Genomic DNA, 17,770 nt, shown 5'->3' on the forward strand with positions numbered 1-17,770 from the left:
ATTAGTCTCAGTGTTGGTCACTCTTTCTTCATCTCTTGTTTTTTACTACTCTTAGAGAAACAGGCCAAGCATCACTAAAATTCTCATAGAATTAAACTGCATTTGGTATACATTCCTTCTTGTCTGAAATATTAAATATTTTTCATTTGCTGTTTCTTTTAAAAAAACCCTGTATTTCAGAGGGTTGTAACTCCATGCCTTTTTTCCTTTCATTGTTCACACTGTTCACTGTTGTGAAAACTTTTTTCTCAAGTGATTAATAATGAAGAAAACCTGCAAGGATAATACTGTTAACCTGAACACAGAGAGAGGTGAAGCTCATGACCTGAGAAGTAGTAGCTTCCAAGTGTGTTTCTTATCCGAGCACTGCAGAGGCGCAGCATAATTTTGAAGCAGTTTTTCAACTTCATTCATGAATAAGACCAGTATTTTTCATAGTTAAGTTATGTATGAAAAGCTGGGTATTTTATTATTTCCTTTTTTTCTTAGTTTTTAAAAGCTTGATACATGTAGCGTTGGATCAAGGCACACACAAGACTGGCCAAAGGGCGTACAAAGCACTTTGGTTTTTAGTTGAAGAAACAGAACGATTACTGCAACAAAGAGTGGCTTGGGGTTTAAACATGAAATAGCTCATAGTTCAGCAGGAAGGCAGAAAGAAACATGTTACCTTACAGATTTACCAAGGAATTTCTGGATAACTGTGACAGTAATGGGCAGTATTCCTGACTGTAACAGCATTATACTGAACACAGACTCCTATACGCTTCAGAATAGCTGCATTCTCCATTTTTCTGCTCACCTTTGGGACCACCTTAGTATTTGAGATCTTGCTTTTATTGCCTTGGGTTTTGTCCTACTCTCTTTTCTTGTGAAACTGCACTTTAAGCCCTTTTTCTTTTCAAAGCAGTTTCAAAGTGTTGTCTGTCTTCCTGCCTTTGTCTCCCAAATGCCTGTGAGCATCTGTGGCATTCACATTCTCTGAACAGAGAGAGACATGATTCTCTCTCCTAGGATTTTTCCTGGGATGTTGTGAGACACAGTAAGAAAGCTCAGAGAAAGAAGAAAACAATTCTTATCTCTATTCACTGCTCCTGTTGTTTGGCACATGTGGAATGTGTTACGGAGATTGTTTACCCAGAGTGATTTGTTAATTGGACACCGGTCAAGGTTGTTTGGATTGATTGGCCAATTGGGTCAAAGCTGTGTCGTGACTGTCTGGAGACAGTCACGGGTTTTTCTTTAGTATCTTTTTAGTATGGTATAGTTCTAGTATAGATGTAATATAATTTAGTTTAATTTATTCAGCCTTCTGCAACATGGAGTCAGAGTGCGCTATTCCCCCTTCAAGGGTCACTGCTTCGATAAGCATCCATCACTATTTTGTCCGTAATACACAGACCACTGAACTATTCCTGAACTTATCTACCCCCTTGGTTTGTAGAGACTACTACTTTTTTTTTAACACTTTTAACACTTGTCAAAAGCTTCAGTCTCATGCATATCATCAATTTGATTATTCTAATTTAAACTGGATTTCACCACTGTTGAATGGATATATCCAGACAGCTGATATTGCCCATTACTACACACATTTTTGTTTATTGAATATTGTTGTGGTTTACAGATTTAATAGACTCAACACTGGAAGTTCTGTGAGTTTTCGTAACCACTTTTTGATATTCCTGATTTGCCAGGTTCAACATTATTTTATTGATACCAAAGTGAAAAATGACCTGTGCTTACACTTACAAGGATCTCAGATGAATGTTCTGACTGCTCAACACGGCAAGAAAATTCACTTTCACAGTCAACAAATCATCTTACTCAGTAGAACACAAAAGTTAAATGGTCTGTAACTTCAATATTAGCAAGGAAAATACAGTACAAATTACTAAAAAATACTAAAATATAGAATTGTGGTCAGGTATCCCCACTACATTAATCGCAGCAGTAGCCTGAAATTTGAAACTTTTAATAAAAAGTTCTTAAATATAAATTATATGGCAAATGTACAGTACATTGCTTTGTCAGTCTTTTAATCCAGTGTTTTGCAGTAGAACAGCGACTGTTAAGTCAGTCTTTTCTTGTTTTCTTTAAAAAACAAAACAAACCCAAAAAACCCAACAAAACCCAAACCAGTCTTTCACGTCCCTCAGTATCATGAGTGTGAATGATCTGAATCTGGAATACCACTGTCTCTGTAGCTCCTGTTACTACTGCTTTCACTGTGGCTGTTCTTGTACAGATTCATGCCATTAGGTGGGAAAATGGTGTGTATTACAAATTCCTCCTTGGACACTTGGTCACTGGTTATTGGTATCATCTGGAAAGAAGTCTCCCTGATTTCCAAGATGGAGTTATCCTTCTTGGTTCCTGCTTCGGCATAGTCATCTTTTCTCCGGCGTCCCTTGCTGTAGGTGCAGTTCCGGGAGAACAGGGACCCGTTTCTATGGACGTACCAGCAGACCAGGGCCAGCAGCCCTATGGCCACCAGCGCCACCACACCACCGATGATGGCGGCCAAGGGCAAGCTGGAGTTTTTGTAAGGTTCTTTCTCCTGCTCCCGATTGAGGGTGGTGGTAGGGTTGTACATCTTAAGAGGTGCCGTCTCAGTCTCGATGCATTCGGGTGTTTCATCGGAGAGATAGATATTGCTGGTTTCCATGGGAACCATGCACACACGGTATGGTGACTCTGGTTCGAGAGCCGTGAGCAAATAGTCGTTTCTGTCACCTGTAACTATAGTTTCAGTTATAGATCCAAAGGCAGGGCTGTGACCCATCTTGAGCCAGCTCAGTCTCAAAGCAGTCATAGGTAGTGCAACTTTCCAGGAGATGTGAATAGTCTCCGTGCTTACGGATTTCACAAATATTGTAATGATTTTGCGTACTGGGCTTGCTGTGGTTCTGTAGTTTTTATTTAGGTTGGGAGTTTTGATGTCTGGTTGTTTGGTCACAGAAATGGGCCAGTGTCCCTGGGCTGGGTATAACGTGTTGGGTACTGCAGTAGTGATTTGGACGGTGCTTATCACGCTATCGTCTTTACAGTCAAACAGTTCTGCGCTGAGGTCTTTGATAGCCATTCCACGTACTTTTTCTGGTGCCTGACACATCAGTCCACGTACGTTCACTTTTAAAGGCAATGACTGTAACCAGTCACGTACCCATTTCATTTTGCACCCACAGTGCCAAGGGTTGTTGCGAAGAAAAAGTTGAGTGATGTTGTCTAGATCATCAAAGACACCCTGAGGTAAATTGCTGAGATTGTTATTGGACATATCTAGTCGATACAATTGCCGTAAGTAAGAGAAGGCATTGGGTGGCACACGGTTTATGTGGTTTTCTTGGAGATAAAGTTTTCTTAGGTTTGTTCCCGGCAAATTCACCGGTGCAGCTGTGAGTGAATTGCGGACCAATGACAATTCTGTAAGATTGACTAGATTAATGAAGACTTTGTCTCCTAATCCATGATTATTTAGAAGATTTCCATCTAAAACAAGGCGTTTTAGATTTGTAAGGTCTTGAAGGGACAGCTCAGAAATTGTGGAAATACGATTATCATCCAAGCGTAGCTCTTCTATGGTTTTAGGCAAACCCCAGGGAATGGTGCTAAGGTGATTTCGAGAGAGAAAAAGAAGTCTGAGATAGATGTTGTCCCGGAAAGCTCCATCCTCAATGCTAACGGCAGAAACAGAATTATCATCCAAATGCAGTTCTTCCAGATAAGGAATTTTTGAAAGTGAATCATAAGTAATGGTCCTTATATTGTTCTCCTGCAAATGCAGTTCCTTAATGTACTTAGGGAGGTTAGTGGGGAATTCATCTAGGCTGTTGCGGTATAAATATATTCTTTCCACCCTAAGCAAGTTCTTCAGTTCTGAAGGAATCCCAGCATTATTTATTTGATTGTTCTGAAGGAAGAGGGTAGTTGCATCCTCTGGGATTCCTGTAGGAATAGACGTCAAATCGCGATCATTACAATATATGAAACCCACATCACAGCGACATACTGAAGGGCATGGTTTGGCACTAACAGAATAAGGTGCCATGTCAAGTAACAGCCCTATTTTAGTCCAAACTAGGAAGATGCTCCAGGTAACACTAATCATGGTCAGGAATGATGAGATTTCTATACAGTTCTGATCTTCAACAATCTAAAAAAACCAAACAAACAAAATTATCCAGATCATCAGTGAATAAACCGCAATTAAAAAAAATCAACTTCAACATTACAGAAGATATCTGAAACACATATTAAAACAAAATTCAAGTGCGTAGATGCATTTTACTCTCTTTTCCTTACATCAGTAATTCTATTACTTGTACTAATTAACTGCATAGTGATTAAAAATAATATAATCAAGTATGCCTGGTCTGTGAATTATTTTGCTTAAGCAACAAGACTTTCTAAGGATTCCTTCCCATTTCATCTATACCGACAATCTTTGTTCACAGATACCAGATAACTACAGAACTGAAGTCACACCAGAGTTCAAGTAAATCATTCTATATCTGAAAGATAAGAACTAATTCCTAAGCCAGCTAACTTCCTCAGGAGCCCTTAAGTGAACTATAAAACCCTTACCAAACCTACAAGTCTAGTGCTAGCTATTTCAGAAGTTCAACAAAAGCCCTAAAAGCAAAGCATAAAATGCAGACTAAAGAATGAGGGCCAGTGAAGACATTTCCCCAAGTCTTTCCCAGTGCTCAACTCCACAGTGTGTAACTTACAAACACCGTGGACTATTTTGCTTGGTTTTCAAACTTAAGTGACTGCTCAGAAAGGTGAATGTTACAACTGGTAGAGCTATGGCTTTCTAGTTCACTGGATGAAATACTTAATTACATGCTTAATTTAATGTTTAAATATTTGTCATTCTCAAAAGTCGTCTTACTAAGTAGCACACTCATAAGAGTCTATTTGGCAGGTTTAACCACATTTTCCCATCTTATTACCAGCATAGTATAAATTAACTCTTGAGACTGAGATTGTACTTTGCATTGGTAGTGTGTTTGTACACTGAGCTCAGGTAATTAGCATTTTTATAGCTTTTAAGACAACATAATTCAATTACCATTGTAATTAGGATTGTGAAAACTGCTGCAAGATGACCTATGCATTAGAGCAGTGTCATGACCCTTTCTCTTATGGGTTCATATATTAATTGAACTTTATTCTCAGAGGCGTGAAAAGGAAAACAAATTTATATTGATCCTACCGTATTTAAAGGTATGAGGAAATTTTGTGCTTGAGGATATCCAGTAAAGGGATGTCTTTCTGCCCACTCTTACGGTTTACTCCATGAAGCAGTTTTTTCTCAATGGTGTTTACTCAGATGGTCCTTGGTGGTGGTGTGTGTTTCCTGGCTCCTGGCACGATACTCAATGAGCATTCCAACCAAGATTTATCATGGTACATAAGCACACCAGGCCCCAGTGTAGAAAAGCTTCAACTTCCTTCTATTTCAGTCCTCGTGTAAAGTCTGTGAATGAAGAGCCTCTTTTGTTTGGTTTAATGCCTTTAGCAGAAATTACTTTCTTTGTAACTCTTACAAACTCTTCTGTGCAGCGTAGTAGTCAGAGGAGGGAACTTTAGTGCCGCGTGATAGAAACTATTCATTATGCTGAGGCTTGAAGGATTGCAGCCTCTTCAGGAGGTCAGGAAAGGGATGCTTTTTCCTATCCAGAATTATCCAAGTATGACCTTTGTACAGTAGCTACATCCTGGTACATCCACACCTCTTTCAGAGAACCATTTTCCAACTCTCACTTCGTAACACTTCTTCCAAATTTGTAATGCAGGAAAGAATTCCTCCTGTGCTGCAAGAATGCAAGTTACTTTACCACAGAAACATCAGGCAATTCAGATGGTTTTCTTCATTATAAAAAACCCCCACAAAAATACGATTTCCTTCCCAGAAAACTCCCCTTTGAAAGCTTTCCTCGAATTCCTAATGTCCTGCAAAAGTAAAAACAACAAAAAAAAGGAATTAATAACAACACTAGTACACACTAGTTTTAGGGGTTGCATTCCCTGTACATGAGTAGCACACCTTGTTTCCCCAAGGCATTGGTATTTCAGCAAAATCCACAGAGCTCTTTCAAAAAATGTTTTTCTCTGTAGTTTCATGTTACTGCAGTTTTGCTGGAACTGTATTTTCCTTTGTTTCAGTAGAAAAATAAAGGCAGAGAGTTATAAAATATTTGTAAATTATATTTTTCATCTGATGTCAAATGCCTGTGTTACCTCCTTGGAGGAGGCCAAAATGGTTGCTTGCTTTGTGTTCCTGGTAAATAGGTGATCTTCTCCTTGGTTTTAAGTGTAAAGGGAGCTAATAACTCTTCACTAGCTGCTGGGTGAAAGGGAAAGCATTTTTGCCAAAATATTGTATGAATATAATTCTGACATGCAGCATGCTGATTCTGAGCTAGGGACTAGCCGGGCATCTGTGTCCTGCTTTTTGGCAATACATAGGTGGGTTTAGGTTGTAAAATTTCTAAAAAGAAGAAAAATATTATTTCTTTCATTTGTATTTCTTACAGAACACTAGTTATTTTTTAAACAGCATTCTTAACTTGGGCTACTTTGTATCACTACTGGGTAAAGTATCCAGTGAGATACCATGCCCCCAGTGAGTTTGTAGGTAGCATGTCTGAAATAAAAGTGGTTAAATCTGAAATGAAACAAATCCTTAACGTGTACTTGCTTTTATTCCCCTTTTGTGACTTCACGTTTGTCCAAGGGACCGAGCACAATCCTTGGAACCAAAATACTTGGCAGGAACAGTGTGCTGAGTAATGCTTGCTTAACTGCCTTCCTGGGAGCAAAACTAGAGCATCTCCTGCTCCTCCGTAAAATACTTGACCTAAACACAAATACTCTCTTGTTTTAAAAATGCCTTTTGCAATTTGTAGCAGGTCTGTTATGAAACAGACCAGTCATACTCCTTACAGCAATGCAGAATAGGCAGTGATATATTTAAATAGATACAAATTTTGCTGCTCTTTTTCAAAAAAAGAAAAACGTTAACCATTAAAAAAAAAAAAAAAAGCCCAAAGCCCCCCATTTGAGAGATGGTGTGACTACCCATCATGTGAGGGAGTGGAGAAGACTCCTCTCTTGCTGCTGCTTTCGTGCTCCTCTGAGCTTTGTTTTCAGCATCTTGTTTTCAGCAGTTGTCCAATAAAAAAAAAAGAACTCAAAATCAGAGACCCCCATGGTGGCATAAATAAGTATTTTTATGTATGCTTTATTTAAAGCAAAATCTCAATCTCAGTGGCCACATTTTAGAATACAAGGGAATGCATGTTTAGTGGTAACTTATGTAATTTGGGTAAATTATATAATCATTATGAAATGGAACAAAAAAAGCTCTGTGATCTTCCAGTGTCTAGTTTTTCTTGCTCTGTATTACTCAAGTGTTTGAGGAAAGAAGCCCAGACCCTATTCCTAAAACTTTGAAATAAAGAGCAACTTAACAGCTGTAGAAAAAAATGGTGTCTCTTAGGAACTAATGTGAAGTCGTGATAGAAGGTATTTTCTGGAAGGGTATAGTGAAATAGGAATATAAATTCCTTTAATAGGCCTTTGAAGGCTACAATAACTTTAAAGTACTTAAAATCATAAATTTTCTTTAGAACTCTGAGCTGTAAAAAACTTGTTAGTATTAAGCAAAACGTTGGCTCTAGTATGCATACATTACATAGATACATGCACATAGCAAGTTCATTTATTTTACCTTTCTAGCACATAAACTGTTTCCTCTGTGCTTCATCTGATAGTCATCTCTTCATTTATTGCCACTATTATAATAGCAGTAATGTGTAGGATTAAAATGAAGGCACTAAAGCTCATTAAGTTCCTGGAATTTTTTTTATCCCTTCTCTCAAAATTACATGAAAACAAGAGCAAGAAAAAGAAAAGGTCTCTTTGGAGAAGACGACACTGTTTCAAAAATGTGGATTAAGGCTATACCCCCCACTCCCTTTTCTAAACTTAGAATAGTTTTCTTCAGGTCTTGATTGTTTGATATCTCGCACTTCCCTTTTATATCTCAAGCTATAGCTGAAAACAATGTTTTTGCATATCAAAGGCTCCAGTGATCTGTCTACAGAGAAGAAGGGAATCATGCTGCCATGCTCCAACTTTCCCCTTCTTGAGCTGTCTCTAAATATTCCCTGACACCAAGTCACTATAGCTGATCTGGCAGGATGAAAAGAAAAGTGACCCCCACTGGTACAGACACTGTGTCCAGGTTTCTGCAGCATCAGACTGGGAGGCTTCATGGACACATGGTTTTGAAAGAAGCCATTATTTTTGAGCAGACCAGATTTTAGAAACTGTGCTAATAATTTTTAAATGCAAAAATCGGTCCTTGTTTTTTGGTAACAAAAGTAACATTGGAAAAACTGAAAAGCAGCCTTTTTGCTCTTTATTCCAAGTTGAATGTTTTCATGAACTTTCCTGCACCACATGGTTAAATTAGTTTTCCTGGGACTGTGTAAGCTAGTGAATTACTATAGATAGCAGGAACGTGTGGACCTTGCATGTGGACTTATTGCTGTGGTACAGTTAAGGGGACATCTCATTTTGAAATGTTCAACATAAGTTGAGCTATTAAAAAAATACATAATAAGAAGAACAATGTATTTACCCTGAAGTATGGAGTCCAGCTGCACTTGCTGTACTGTAGGCAGGCAACGGCTTAACAAAATAAATAGTTTTGGTGTATTTGAAAAGTTGGGATTTTTTCTAAAAACAGATTTATTTCCAAGCTAATATAAAATGTGAAAAAAATCAAGACCTGCCTCACTTGAGGTCATACAATGCTTATTTGAATTTCTAATCTGCCTCTGTGTTCTCCAGCAGTAAACCTGGTAGCTCAGTGGCTTCTTTCTTACCATCAAAGTAACAGAGGAAAGGGAAACTACTAGGTATTTTTAGGTTGTAAAAGACAAAACTATTATTCAAAGCCACCACCAGAATATACATACTTGATAAGTCAATTTGCTTAACCAGCGTACTTCTGTTCCGGAATTAGCTCTCCATTTGTGTAGAATTCGAAACATATCGGAAACACAAAATGTGCTTATTTTTAAAAATACTTGTGAAGTCCATCTACTGCTTATAATGTCAGTTGTGCTTACAAAGGTCATGCTGCAGCTTAAACAGCTTCATCAAATTTTTTTTTTTTAAAGAAGTTCCACAGTGCTAATCTAGACTTAAAACAATGTCCACACTTTGTTTTCTTTAAGTGCATTACTCAGGGTTAGTTGACAGTGACAGCAAAATGCTTTCTAAGCACCCTGTCTAGGAGCTGCAATTTCCACGATCATCGTATTTCAGGAAGGTGCCCCAGTCTTTTGTCTGGCGCTAGGCAAGCAGAAGGTCCTCTAGCTGTCTTTCCAAGGGGTAAAAAATGTAAATGAGCTTGTTAAAGTGAGAGTGAGCCCTTCAGTCAGACTGTATCACTGCGTGTTAGTGACATTTGCTGTTGTTTTTTGTTGGAGATTTCATTTACTTGCAGAAAACTTGCTGCCACTTCTTGTGCAGTAGGAATAATACTGCTTGTGTCTTATTAAGTCGAACTCAAGTGTCCTAAAAAATGCAAATTTGTATGTGATCTTCCCTCAAATGCAAGTAAATCTGACTTAGAAATGAATTCTGAGTAAAAGCTTGACTCCACACCCAAGATCAGCCAAACCTGTATTTGCTGTAGAGGATGGAAATGAACTATGAATGGTTCTCTTCTGAAGTTTACTTCTAAAATCTTGCCTAGTTTTGAAGATGCTGGGTTGAAAAGACCCAGACTATTACTCTACTCTTTCTCACTCTTTTGTTTTGACTACTCTGCTGCAGGAAAGGTTGCACGTTAAGAAAACACTTTGAGGGGGAGTCTTCTGCAATGGATTTTTGATTTTAGTGCTCTTTGAGTTTAGCCAATTATGGCTTCTAGGTTTTCTTTTTGAGAGCTGCTGCTGAGGTAACTTGTCTGGGCATTAAATAAAAGAATAGAGAACAAATGCTGCCATTGTTTCAAGGGAAAAAAATCTGGTTTTCCCCTCTTGACAAGTTTAGGTAGAATTATACCTGATAGGGAGTTTCTGGCACAAACTCCTGACATGTAAAAACATTACTTGAACACTAGATAAAGTTTCAGTAGTTTTGTTTCTTTCCTTTTTAAAGCAGTTGTTTGCTCATATCCTAATTACTAAGTTTGCTCCTCAAAAAATGAGAAAAAAAGTGAAGCTGTAAGACTGTTTGGATTCTTACAGCTCATGAAAGGCAGAAGAGAGTTAGTGATGCCATAAGATACGTACTGAACACTTTTCAAGATTCCTGCCCTGAGTGGTATTTGGCTGCTTTTAAAAATAAATGCAAGTAATCACATATTAATTCTTCCGTGCATTCCTGCACTTTGAAGTGATTAAGGAAAAAACTTAAGAGCTAACTAGCCATTAGCATCCATGCTTCCTGCTACAAGGAGACAAAGATGGCCATCTCCCAACTGAAGCCACTTCAAATAACTGCAACTGCAAAGTTTGCAAACTCCAGCAACTGCTTTGATTAGTCACCATTGCCTTACACAATATCAGACAACTTTTAGCTACTGGTGACAGAGGGGAAAAAACCAAACCAAAACAAACACCAAAAACCCCAACCCAGAAACTCATCTTTATTTTGTTCTTGCTGTAAAATGTATCCACTTTATTTCTGGAGATCAAAGCTCGCTGTGAGTTTACTACAGAGTTTTTTGCCCACTGGGGGGTGGTACATGCTACAAAACCTGTGCTTTTAAGAGCCACAAGTCAGATGTTTTTTGCTGCTGTCCAGTCTTCTCAGCTTTAATTACAACAAAGTATCCTGGTGAGAAAAACAGCGGCAGCTTGCAAAGGAGGGAGTTATAAAAAAAATAAAATAAAATACACCACTCTTCTAGAGAGTTTACAGAATTTCCCATGCTGATTACTTGCAGTATTTATCTGGTGGTTCTCCAGTTAAAATGGTGCAAATGTACAAAAAACAAAAAAAAGAGAATTAGCATTTTAAATATATTCCAAGGGCTGTCACTGTTTCTGGTATACAGGAGGAGCACAGAAGACAGGAAAAAATACAGCTTTCAGAAGTGATTAAATGTGGATGGAAAAATAAAAAAGCTTGATAGCAGCATGAAGTAGGATTAGAATAAACCTAGTGTATTTCAAGATAATTGGCTTTCTGTAAACCCAGGTACACCTTTTGTTTATGAAATATTTGAAACCCTATCTTAAACAGGGTTATATTGCATGGTTTTGGAATAAATTAAAAGAAACTTGAAGGTGGGTTTTCTTTTGAGGGAGGGAAGGGCACTGAAAGATCTTGAGTATGACCTGATGCATGGCATATATTGACAAGGAAAACACAGACTGATCTTTCTGTTTTATAGCAAATAATTATTTTCTTTATACACTTCAATTGACAAATGCATTTTTCAGTCTAATTCAAAAAAAATGTTCATTAAGGCATCATATCCCCAGGCAATAGATGGTGAGCATAACTGATGCTTCTATCTTTTTGGGCATTTTAGTATATTTTAGACAAGGAAATTGGGGTCAGGATAATGAACTGTTTCTTGAAGTCTGAACATTTTCAGCCTCTTTGTATACTTTTTCTTTGTATAAAAGGTGTACATAGAAATGCAAAATGTGAATCTTCTTGTTTCAAAGAGGCAAAGAGAAAATGCATTCAGCTAATGTGCAGGAGTAAGATTTAACTGTAAAGTAATTCTGCATTTTGGTGTGAATCTGGTGTAGAGAATACTCCACTGTGCTCTGTTAACTGACCAGAACTGATCCCTTGCAGAAGGGGAGCGACTTGCCTTCAGCCCGAATTAATAACCCGTTGGTAACAGCATTCCACGAATTAGTTAATTACACACACTCGTCCTCGCCTTTGCAACACTCCTTGCAACTTTGCCTGGATGTGCCAGGGTTGAGCTCAAACCCCTCTGCGGTCTGAGAGATTAAAATTGAGGCGACCTCAAAGAGCAGGACTGAGCCAGAAAGGCAGCTGTCTGTGCAAGAGCTGAGCTTTTATTCGCCAAGGGGATGAGCTTGGAAACTAAGCAGGAATCCAAAAAAAGAACCAGCCAACCAACCCCAAAATCAGAAAGCTGTGCCTGGTTGCTGTGAGCTATGGCAGATGCTGGGAAGCAAGACCACTACGTTGGGAAATGCAGGGATACTTGGGCTCTGCCTGATCTACTAAGTTGCAGCTCCTAATTGCATTTGACGAAGAGGGTTAAAAAGAAAAGATTTTGGTACATCCAGCAGTCGTGAAACGATTTTTGAGGTCAGAATCACGTAGAGATGAGGTGTGCAACAAAGTACGTAGTGAATTATTTATTTGCAAGCCATTTATAAATTAATTGGCTGCGCCTGAACGAGGGCACACAATCACTTAATACACTGAAAACAGCAGAAAAGTTGATTGGAACTAGGCGAGGACCTATGGAACGGCAGGAGGATTAGGAGCCAGCTCTTCTTCCCAAAGCAAGTGGGGCGTCGGGGCGGGAATTTGGGCCTGTTGCATTCTTTCTGTGCAACCATTTTGTTGCCCATCTTCTCGCCCGCAGACTTAGTGGTGCGGGGGACAGCGCTGCGCAGGGGCGCGAACGCATCGCCTCGATTTTTTATTTTATTAATTTTTTTTTTAATAGATGCAGCAAGAAGGGATGGAGGGAGGGGGAAGTTTCCCAACCGTGGGAGCGATCCGGGTTACGCGCAGGAACACCCCCCAGCACCCGCGTTATAACGCGCGGCCGGGGTCCCAGCGCCGCGGGGCGCGGGTGCTGCTCTGCGGCTCCCCCCGCGCTGTTTTCCGCCCCCGCGCAGGGCGGGTTTGCGCTGGCTCCTTCTCCTGGGGCCGAGGCAGCGCAGGCACCGCACGCCCGGCTTGGGGAACCCCCGGGTGCGCTCCAGATGTGCGGGCTAAGCCCTCTGCGCTCCTGCGCGTCGCGCTGCGCACCCCGCCGGGAGGGCGGGCGGGCTCTCCCCGCCGCAGCGCCGTGCCCGCACTCCGGCGCTGGGAAGCGGCTGGTGGTGTAGGGAGCGCGCCCAAACTTCCCACCCCATCCTCCTCGTTCTCTGCAGCCCCCGACCCGCGCAAGTCCCGCGGAGGAGAAGAAGCGGTCATCCCGCGCTTACCTGCGGAGAGGCGCGGAAGGGGCGGCCCGGGCGGCGGCGGGCGCGGAGCGCGGCGCGGAGCGGGCACTGCGCTGTCGCGGGGCGGCCGCGCACGGAGCTCGGCGCGCGCCCCTCAAGTCGCGACGGCAGCGGCGGAGCCGCGGGGGCGGGGCCGGACGTCACGGGGGGCGGGGCCGGGGCGGGGCGCGGCGCGAGGCCGCCGCTAGGGGGAGCAGCAGGCGGCGCCACGGCCCCGCCGCGCGGGGGGGGGGGGGGGTCGGGGGCGGACGTGGCGCCTGGGCTCCGCACGGGGGAGGATTTAAAACGGGTTCTTTACCCTGCTTTGGACGTGGCGGAGAAGCAGTGGTGCCGCTGGTGGCCGTGCCGGGGTGGCTCCCCTTCATCCCCCAGTTCATCCCCCAGTGCCCGGTTCTGTGCTGGGCAGGTGATCCCAGTTCCCTGGTTTTGGGTGCAAGGACCGGGACAGGCCGCGAGTTTCAGGAAGGGGCTTGAAAAAAACCCTGTTTAAAAGACAAATAAATTAATCAATTTCCTCAGTCCCAGTCGCCACATGGCTGTGAGTGCCGTCACTCCCCTGGCATCTCCCTGGCTGTGGCGCTTCGTGTAAAGCATTGCAGGCTGTGGCAGCTTTGGAAGGTTTGAGGGCTTTCCCGAGGTGACTCCCTTTGGAACCATCGAGTGGATACGAACTGCCTGGTTCCTGCTCCACCCGGGCCGCCGCTCACCGGGAGATACCTTATCTCAGCACTGAGATTGAGGGGGAATTGGGGCCTGGCCAGACTGCAGTCCTTAGGAATTTTTCCTAAACTTTCTGCCCTTCAAACACAACCAGAAATTTATGGTCGTTAAAGGGCAAAGTAGAAAACATCTTCCCCAGGCGTTTTTTTTTTTCATAAAGCCCAGTTTCCTTTAGCCGTAGCTTACAAGCGCACAAGTAGCATTAGTTTTGGCAGATGAGGTAGATGTTTCTATTGTCTTGGTTTTTTAAAAATTTCCCATTAAACGGGGCGTCTTTCCCAGCAGACAGCTGCTGCATTCACCAGCATCCTGTTCTCTTCATTAGCCATGCACAGATGATCTTGGCCACCCCATGCAGGGTTTTGACTAGCGTGTTCTCCAGCACAGAGCCAATGTCTGCGGGAAGGCAGACTCCTGAAAACTGGCTCTGCTGATGCTAGTTATCCTCTAGTTGCACTTTTTGCTGGTATCAGAAAACTACAAGACCAAGCTCCATTGATTTCAAAGAGGGCTCGACTTCTGTAAATCCTATAGAAACTGCCACACAGGTGCACCTTCTGTGTAAAGTTTGAATACGTCAATTGCTGTTGCTATCTTTTGTCAAAAACAAAACCAGACGAACTTAAAAGTGTAAGACCTCATCCTTTTGCAAGAGGATTTTAATAAATTTTTGAATGCCACTTGATGGATTTGATACGTAGCTATATGAAATGTTATATACATGCTGTATTTATTCCACTAATTAAAAAAAAAAATCTGGATTGATTTTTCTTTATAAGGAAGGAAAAGGATTTTTTCGCTGCCACTTCAATTCTAATCTTTCCCTGAGAAGAGTAAAAACTAATAATAAATTGACTTCAGGTTAAGGTGCAATTGTCTGTATTGATAGTCCTGGCAGTGAGCTGTGCCCTAACAAGCTCAGAATAATCAACTGTATTGCATATACATCTTAATGCACATCTAGTGCATTATAGGCATATGGATACATATGTACATGTATTATATGAACAGTGATACATCTGGTACTACAGCATGGCCGTATCTCATCATGTGGGACAGAACAGTGGCCTGTGGAAATGCTAAGAGTTTGGAAATGCTGCAGCTATCCTGTTGTTGGTTTTTGGTTTTTTGATTTTTTTTTTTTAACTGACATTCCTTTAAGATTATAGTAGTATTTTTCAAAAACGTTGTGTATTTGGTATTTCTCAAGCTGTATTAGGTAACAGATTCCAGGGTTATGTTGTTGTGCCGTGTTGCTAAGCCTTAACACAGATCTGTGGGATGCTTATAAAAGATGTATATGGTACTCATCCAGCTATCTCTCAGCTTAATTCCAAGGCTGGCCCAGTGCTTATGGCACTGGTTAGAAATTGCAGTACATATTCCTGGAGAATTCCAAAGGGCATGTGAAAAATAGTTACATTTTACCAGGTCACAGCTGCTCTGGAGTACTGAAAGGTCTTTAATGTGCTGTTACAAACAGATTTTTGACTGTATTCTTTTATGTAAACTCCATAAATATATTTCTTAAGAAGGTGGATAGCCTTTAAAATGCTCTCCGTAAAAAATCTCTTGTACATGGAGATCTTGACCACGTTCTCCATCTTTTTCTTAAAATGTAGGAATTCAAGGTGTCTTCAGTTCCAAGAGAATGGAGAAGTTCTGTTAATAAGGATGGAGTTACTCATATGTTGGGAATAAAAATATGAATATTTAACACATTGGTGTGTGTATATTCCTAGGCATGCCAAAGCCTAGGAATATAATGAGAGATTTTAATTGAATTTTTAAGTTAAAATAATGTTTTACCTGTATTTTGTTTATAGAATTAATTAATGCTCATGACACTGAGATTAAAGTTCTTGTCAGACCTACAGGGAAATTACCTTTTGGAAGATATAGTAATGTTGCTAATGCTTCATGGGCTGAGAAGGTTTAAAGATATCGGGTGGGAAATCCAGAGTACTCACCCTACATACTGTGTTTCACAGAATTTTATGCAGGTTTCTAACATGCTCTTGTAAGCTGCTATTAGGTCAATGTGGTAATGATGATGCCCTTTTTTTTTCCTCCTAACCATCCTGATGGTGTGATAAGAATTGAAGTTCTGGGAACTCCCTCAGCCAAGGGTTGACCTGAATGACTCTCCCTGTGACTTGACAGGCTTTTTGGATATATTTTGTTCTGCTGTAGATCAGGTTCCAGTCATATACATTTCTGGGCAGGACATTTATGAAATATTGAGAAACCAAACACCTTGACTGTGAAAGTGAAATTGAATCTGAGATCACTCATCCTCAGTGAAGGAGAGGGCTGGCTGTCTTCAAGAATCAAAACTGAACCCTTGCTTCGTTGAGCATCTCAAGGACAGATTTCTGTCAGATAAAGCTGAGAGTAATAGTTTGATAATCAGTGGAATAAGCTGAAATGAATGTTAGTGGGTATCAGCTTCAGACTTTTATGAGGTTATGATTTTCCAAAGTTAGCTGTCCCAAATCCAAGTTAGGCTGATTTGTGGAGACATGTAAGGAAAGAGGACACTAAGATATATGAACTTCAGTATGATACATGTTCTGTAAAGTTTCCTGATATTCACTAAGTAGTGTTTCTTAGCAAATACATATTGCAGTTTGTATTAGACTTTAGTCTTTAAATGATCAGCATCATTTCAGAATTAGAATCCAGTTTTGGATATATTCCTTCCAAGTACAAATGTCTGTCAAATTCATCTTTCAGCACTGTGTATGTACATAGAGTACCTTGTCAAAGTTGGTGCAGCAGCTCTGTATCAAATGCGACAAAAATGGGAGTGTAATCATGCAAGACAGTCCACAGCAGAACTAGAAAGGTATGAAGAGTCTAAAACTAAATACTTGTTTAAAAGTAGGTGGACTCAAGTGTGCTTCTTTCTTTTCCCCTGCCAGAGGAATGTAAGCGATAATAGTTGTAATTGTGGTTATTTTGTCTCTCTGTAAAGGCCAGGAGGTTAGACCACTGTACCTGTATTTTCTGCCATTCCTCCCTCTTCTTTCTATGCTTTCTCCTCATTCTTCTTTCCAGCTCTCCTAAACAACCCCAGGGAAAAGCCCTGTCAACTCAGAAACACTCGTGATGCAATCACATCTGTATTTTCCCTAAGGCAAATAAACAGCTTTGCTTGTGAGATCATGTGCTATGGATAGCAAAATTAAGTAACTTAATAGGGCACTTGAAATTGGAAAGCCTTTGAGTAAGGTATTTATTTTTTATTATTTACAGGACAAACTGCAGTGGGTAAAGAAAGCTGACTCCATAAAGTCCATTCCAGGAAAGTTTGCTCCTAATGCTTAAAGTGAATATTTGTATTTCAAAAGCAATTTCCTCTATTTGTTAGATGTCAAGCCATGAAGCCACCATGACAACATTTTTAGGAGAAACAGTGCTAACTCCTTCGCAGCTATGAAGAACATGGAGTTTTTCCTTGCTTACTTGACAAAGTAAGCAATGCTGTCAGAACACAAGAGACTTTCCTTTTGCTTGATGTGGCTTTGAAAGTGTGTTAAAGGGAGGAAAAATAATGTTCCTCCAAAACAACCTTGAAAACCTTAGCTGAGATTGTTAGTAATGTCTAGTGTGTGTGAGGAAGAATCCTGTGAAGGAAAAAACCTGCTGTTCTGCCCTCAGGGTAGAGTTCTGCATTTGCAAATTCACATTTTTATGGATGAAGCATATAGTGTGCTGAACAAAGTGGTAAATGCATTTTTACACCTGCCTCTATAAAAAGAGTTCCAGTAGTACAGAAATATGTTTAAAAACCCCCAAAAAATACCAACCTGAAATCTTCTGAAATGGCAGGGAAAAAAAAA

The 17,770-nt window shown here is 40.6% G+C and overlaps 2 protein-coding genes across 8 annotated transcripts in view; one reads left to right on the forward strand and one right to left on the reverse strand.

The window, feature by feature from the left end:
• Nucleotides 1–17,770, forward strand: part of MACROD2 (mono-ADP ribosylhydrolase 2) — an 853,971-nt gene that overhangs the window by 98,761 nt on the left and 737,440 nt on the right. The gene's annotated exons all lie outside the window — the stretch shown is intronic.
• On the reverse strand, nt 1,469–13,244 carry FLRT3 (fibronectin leucine rich transmembrane protein 3). Its single transcript, XM_068186315.1, has 3 exons — nt 13,188–13,244; nt 5,222–5,961; nt 1,469–4,156 (listed from the first exon to the last, which is right to left on the reverse strand). Exon 3 carries the CDS (start codon nt 4,109–4,111, stop codon nt 2,162–2,164), a length of 1,950 nt encoding a protein of 649 aa, XP_068042416.1. The 5' UTR covers nt 4,112–4,156; nt 5,222–5,961; nt 13,188–13,244; the 3' UTR covers nt 1,469–2,161.

Source organism: Anomalospiza imberbis, chromosome 3, assembly GCF_031753505.1.
Source record: "Anomalospiza imberbis isolate Cuckoo-Finch-1a 21T00152 chromosome 3, ASM3175350v1, whole genome shotgun sequence".
In the NCBI taxonomy this organism is placed as follows: Eukaryota; Metazoa; Chordata; class Aves; order Passeriformes; family Viduidae; genus Anomalospiza; species Anomalospiza imberbis.

Coding starts and splice junctions, on each gene's coding strand:
- FLRT3 (XM_068186315.1), bottom strand. CDS start 4,111: ATGATTAGTGTTACCTGGAGCATCTTCCTAGTTTGGACTAAAATAGGG.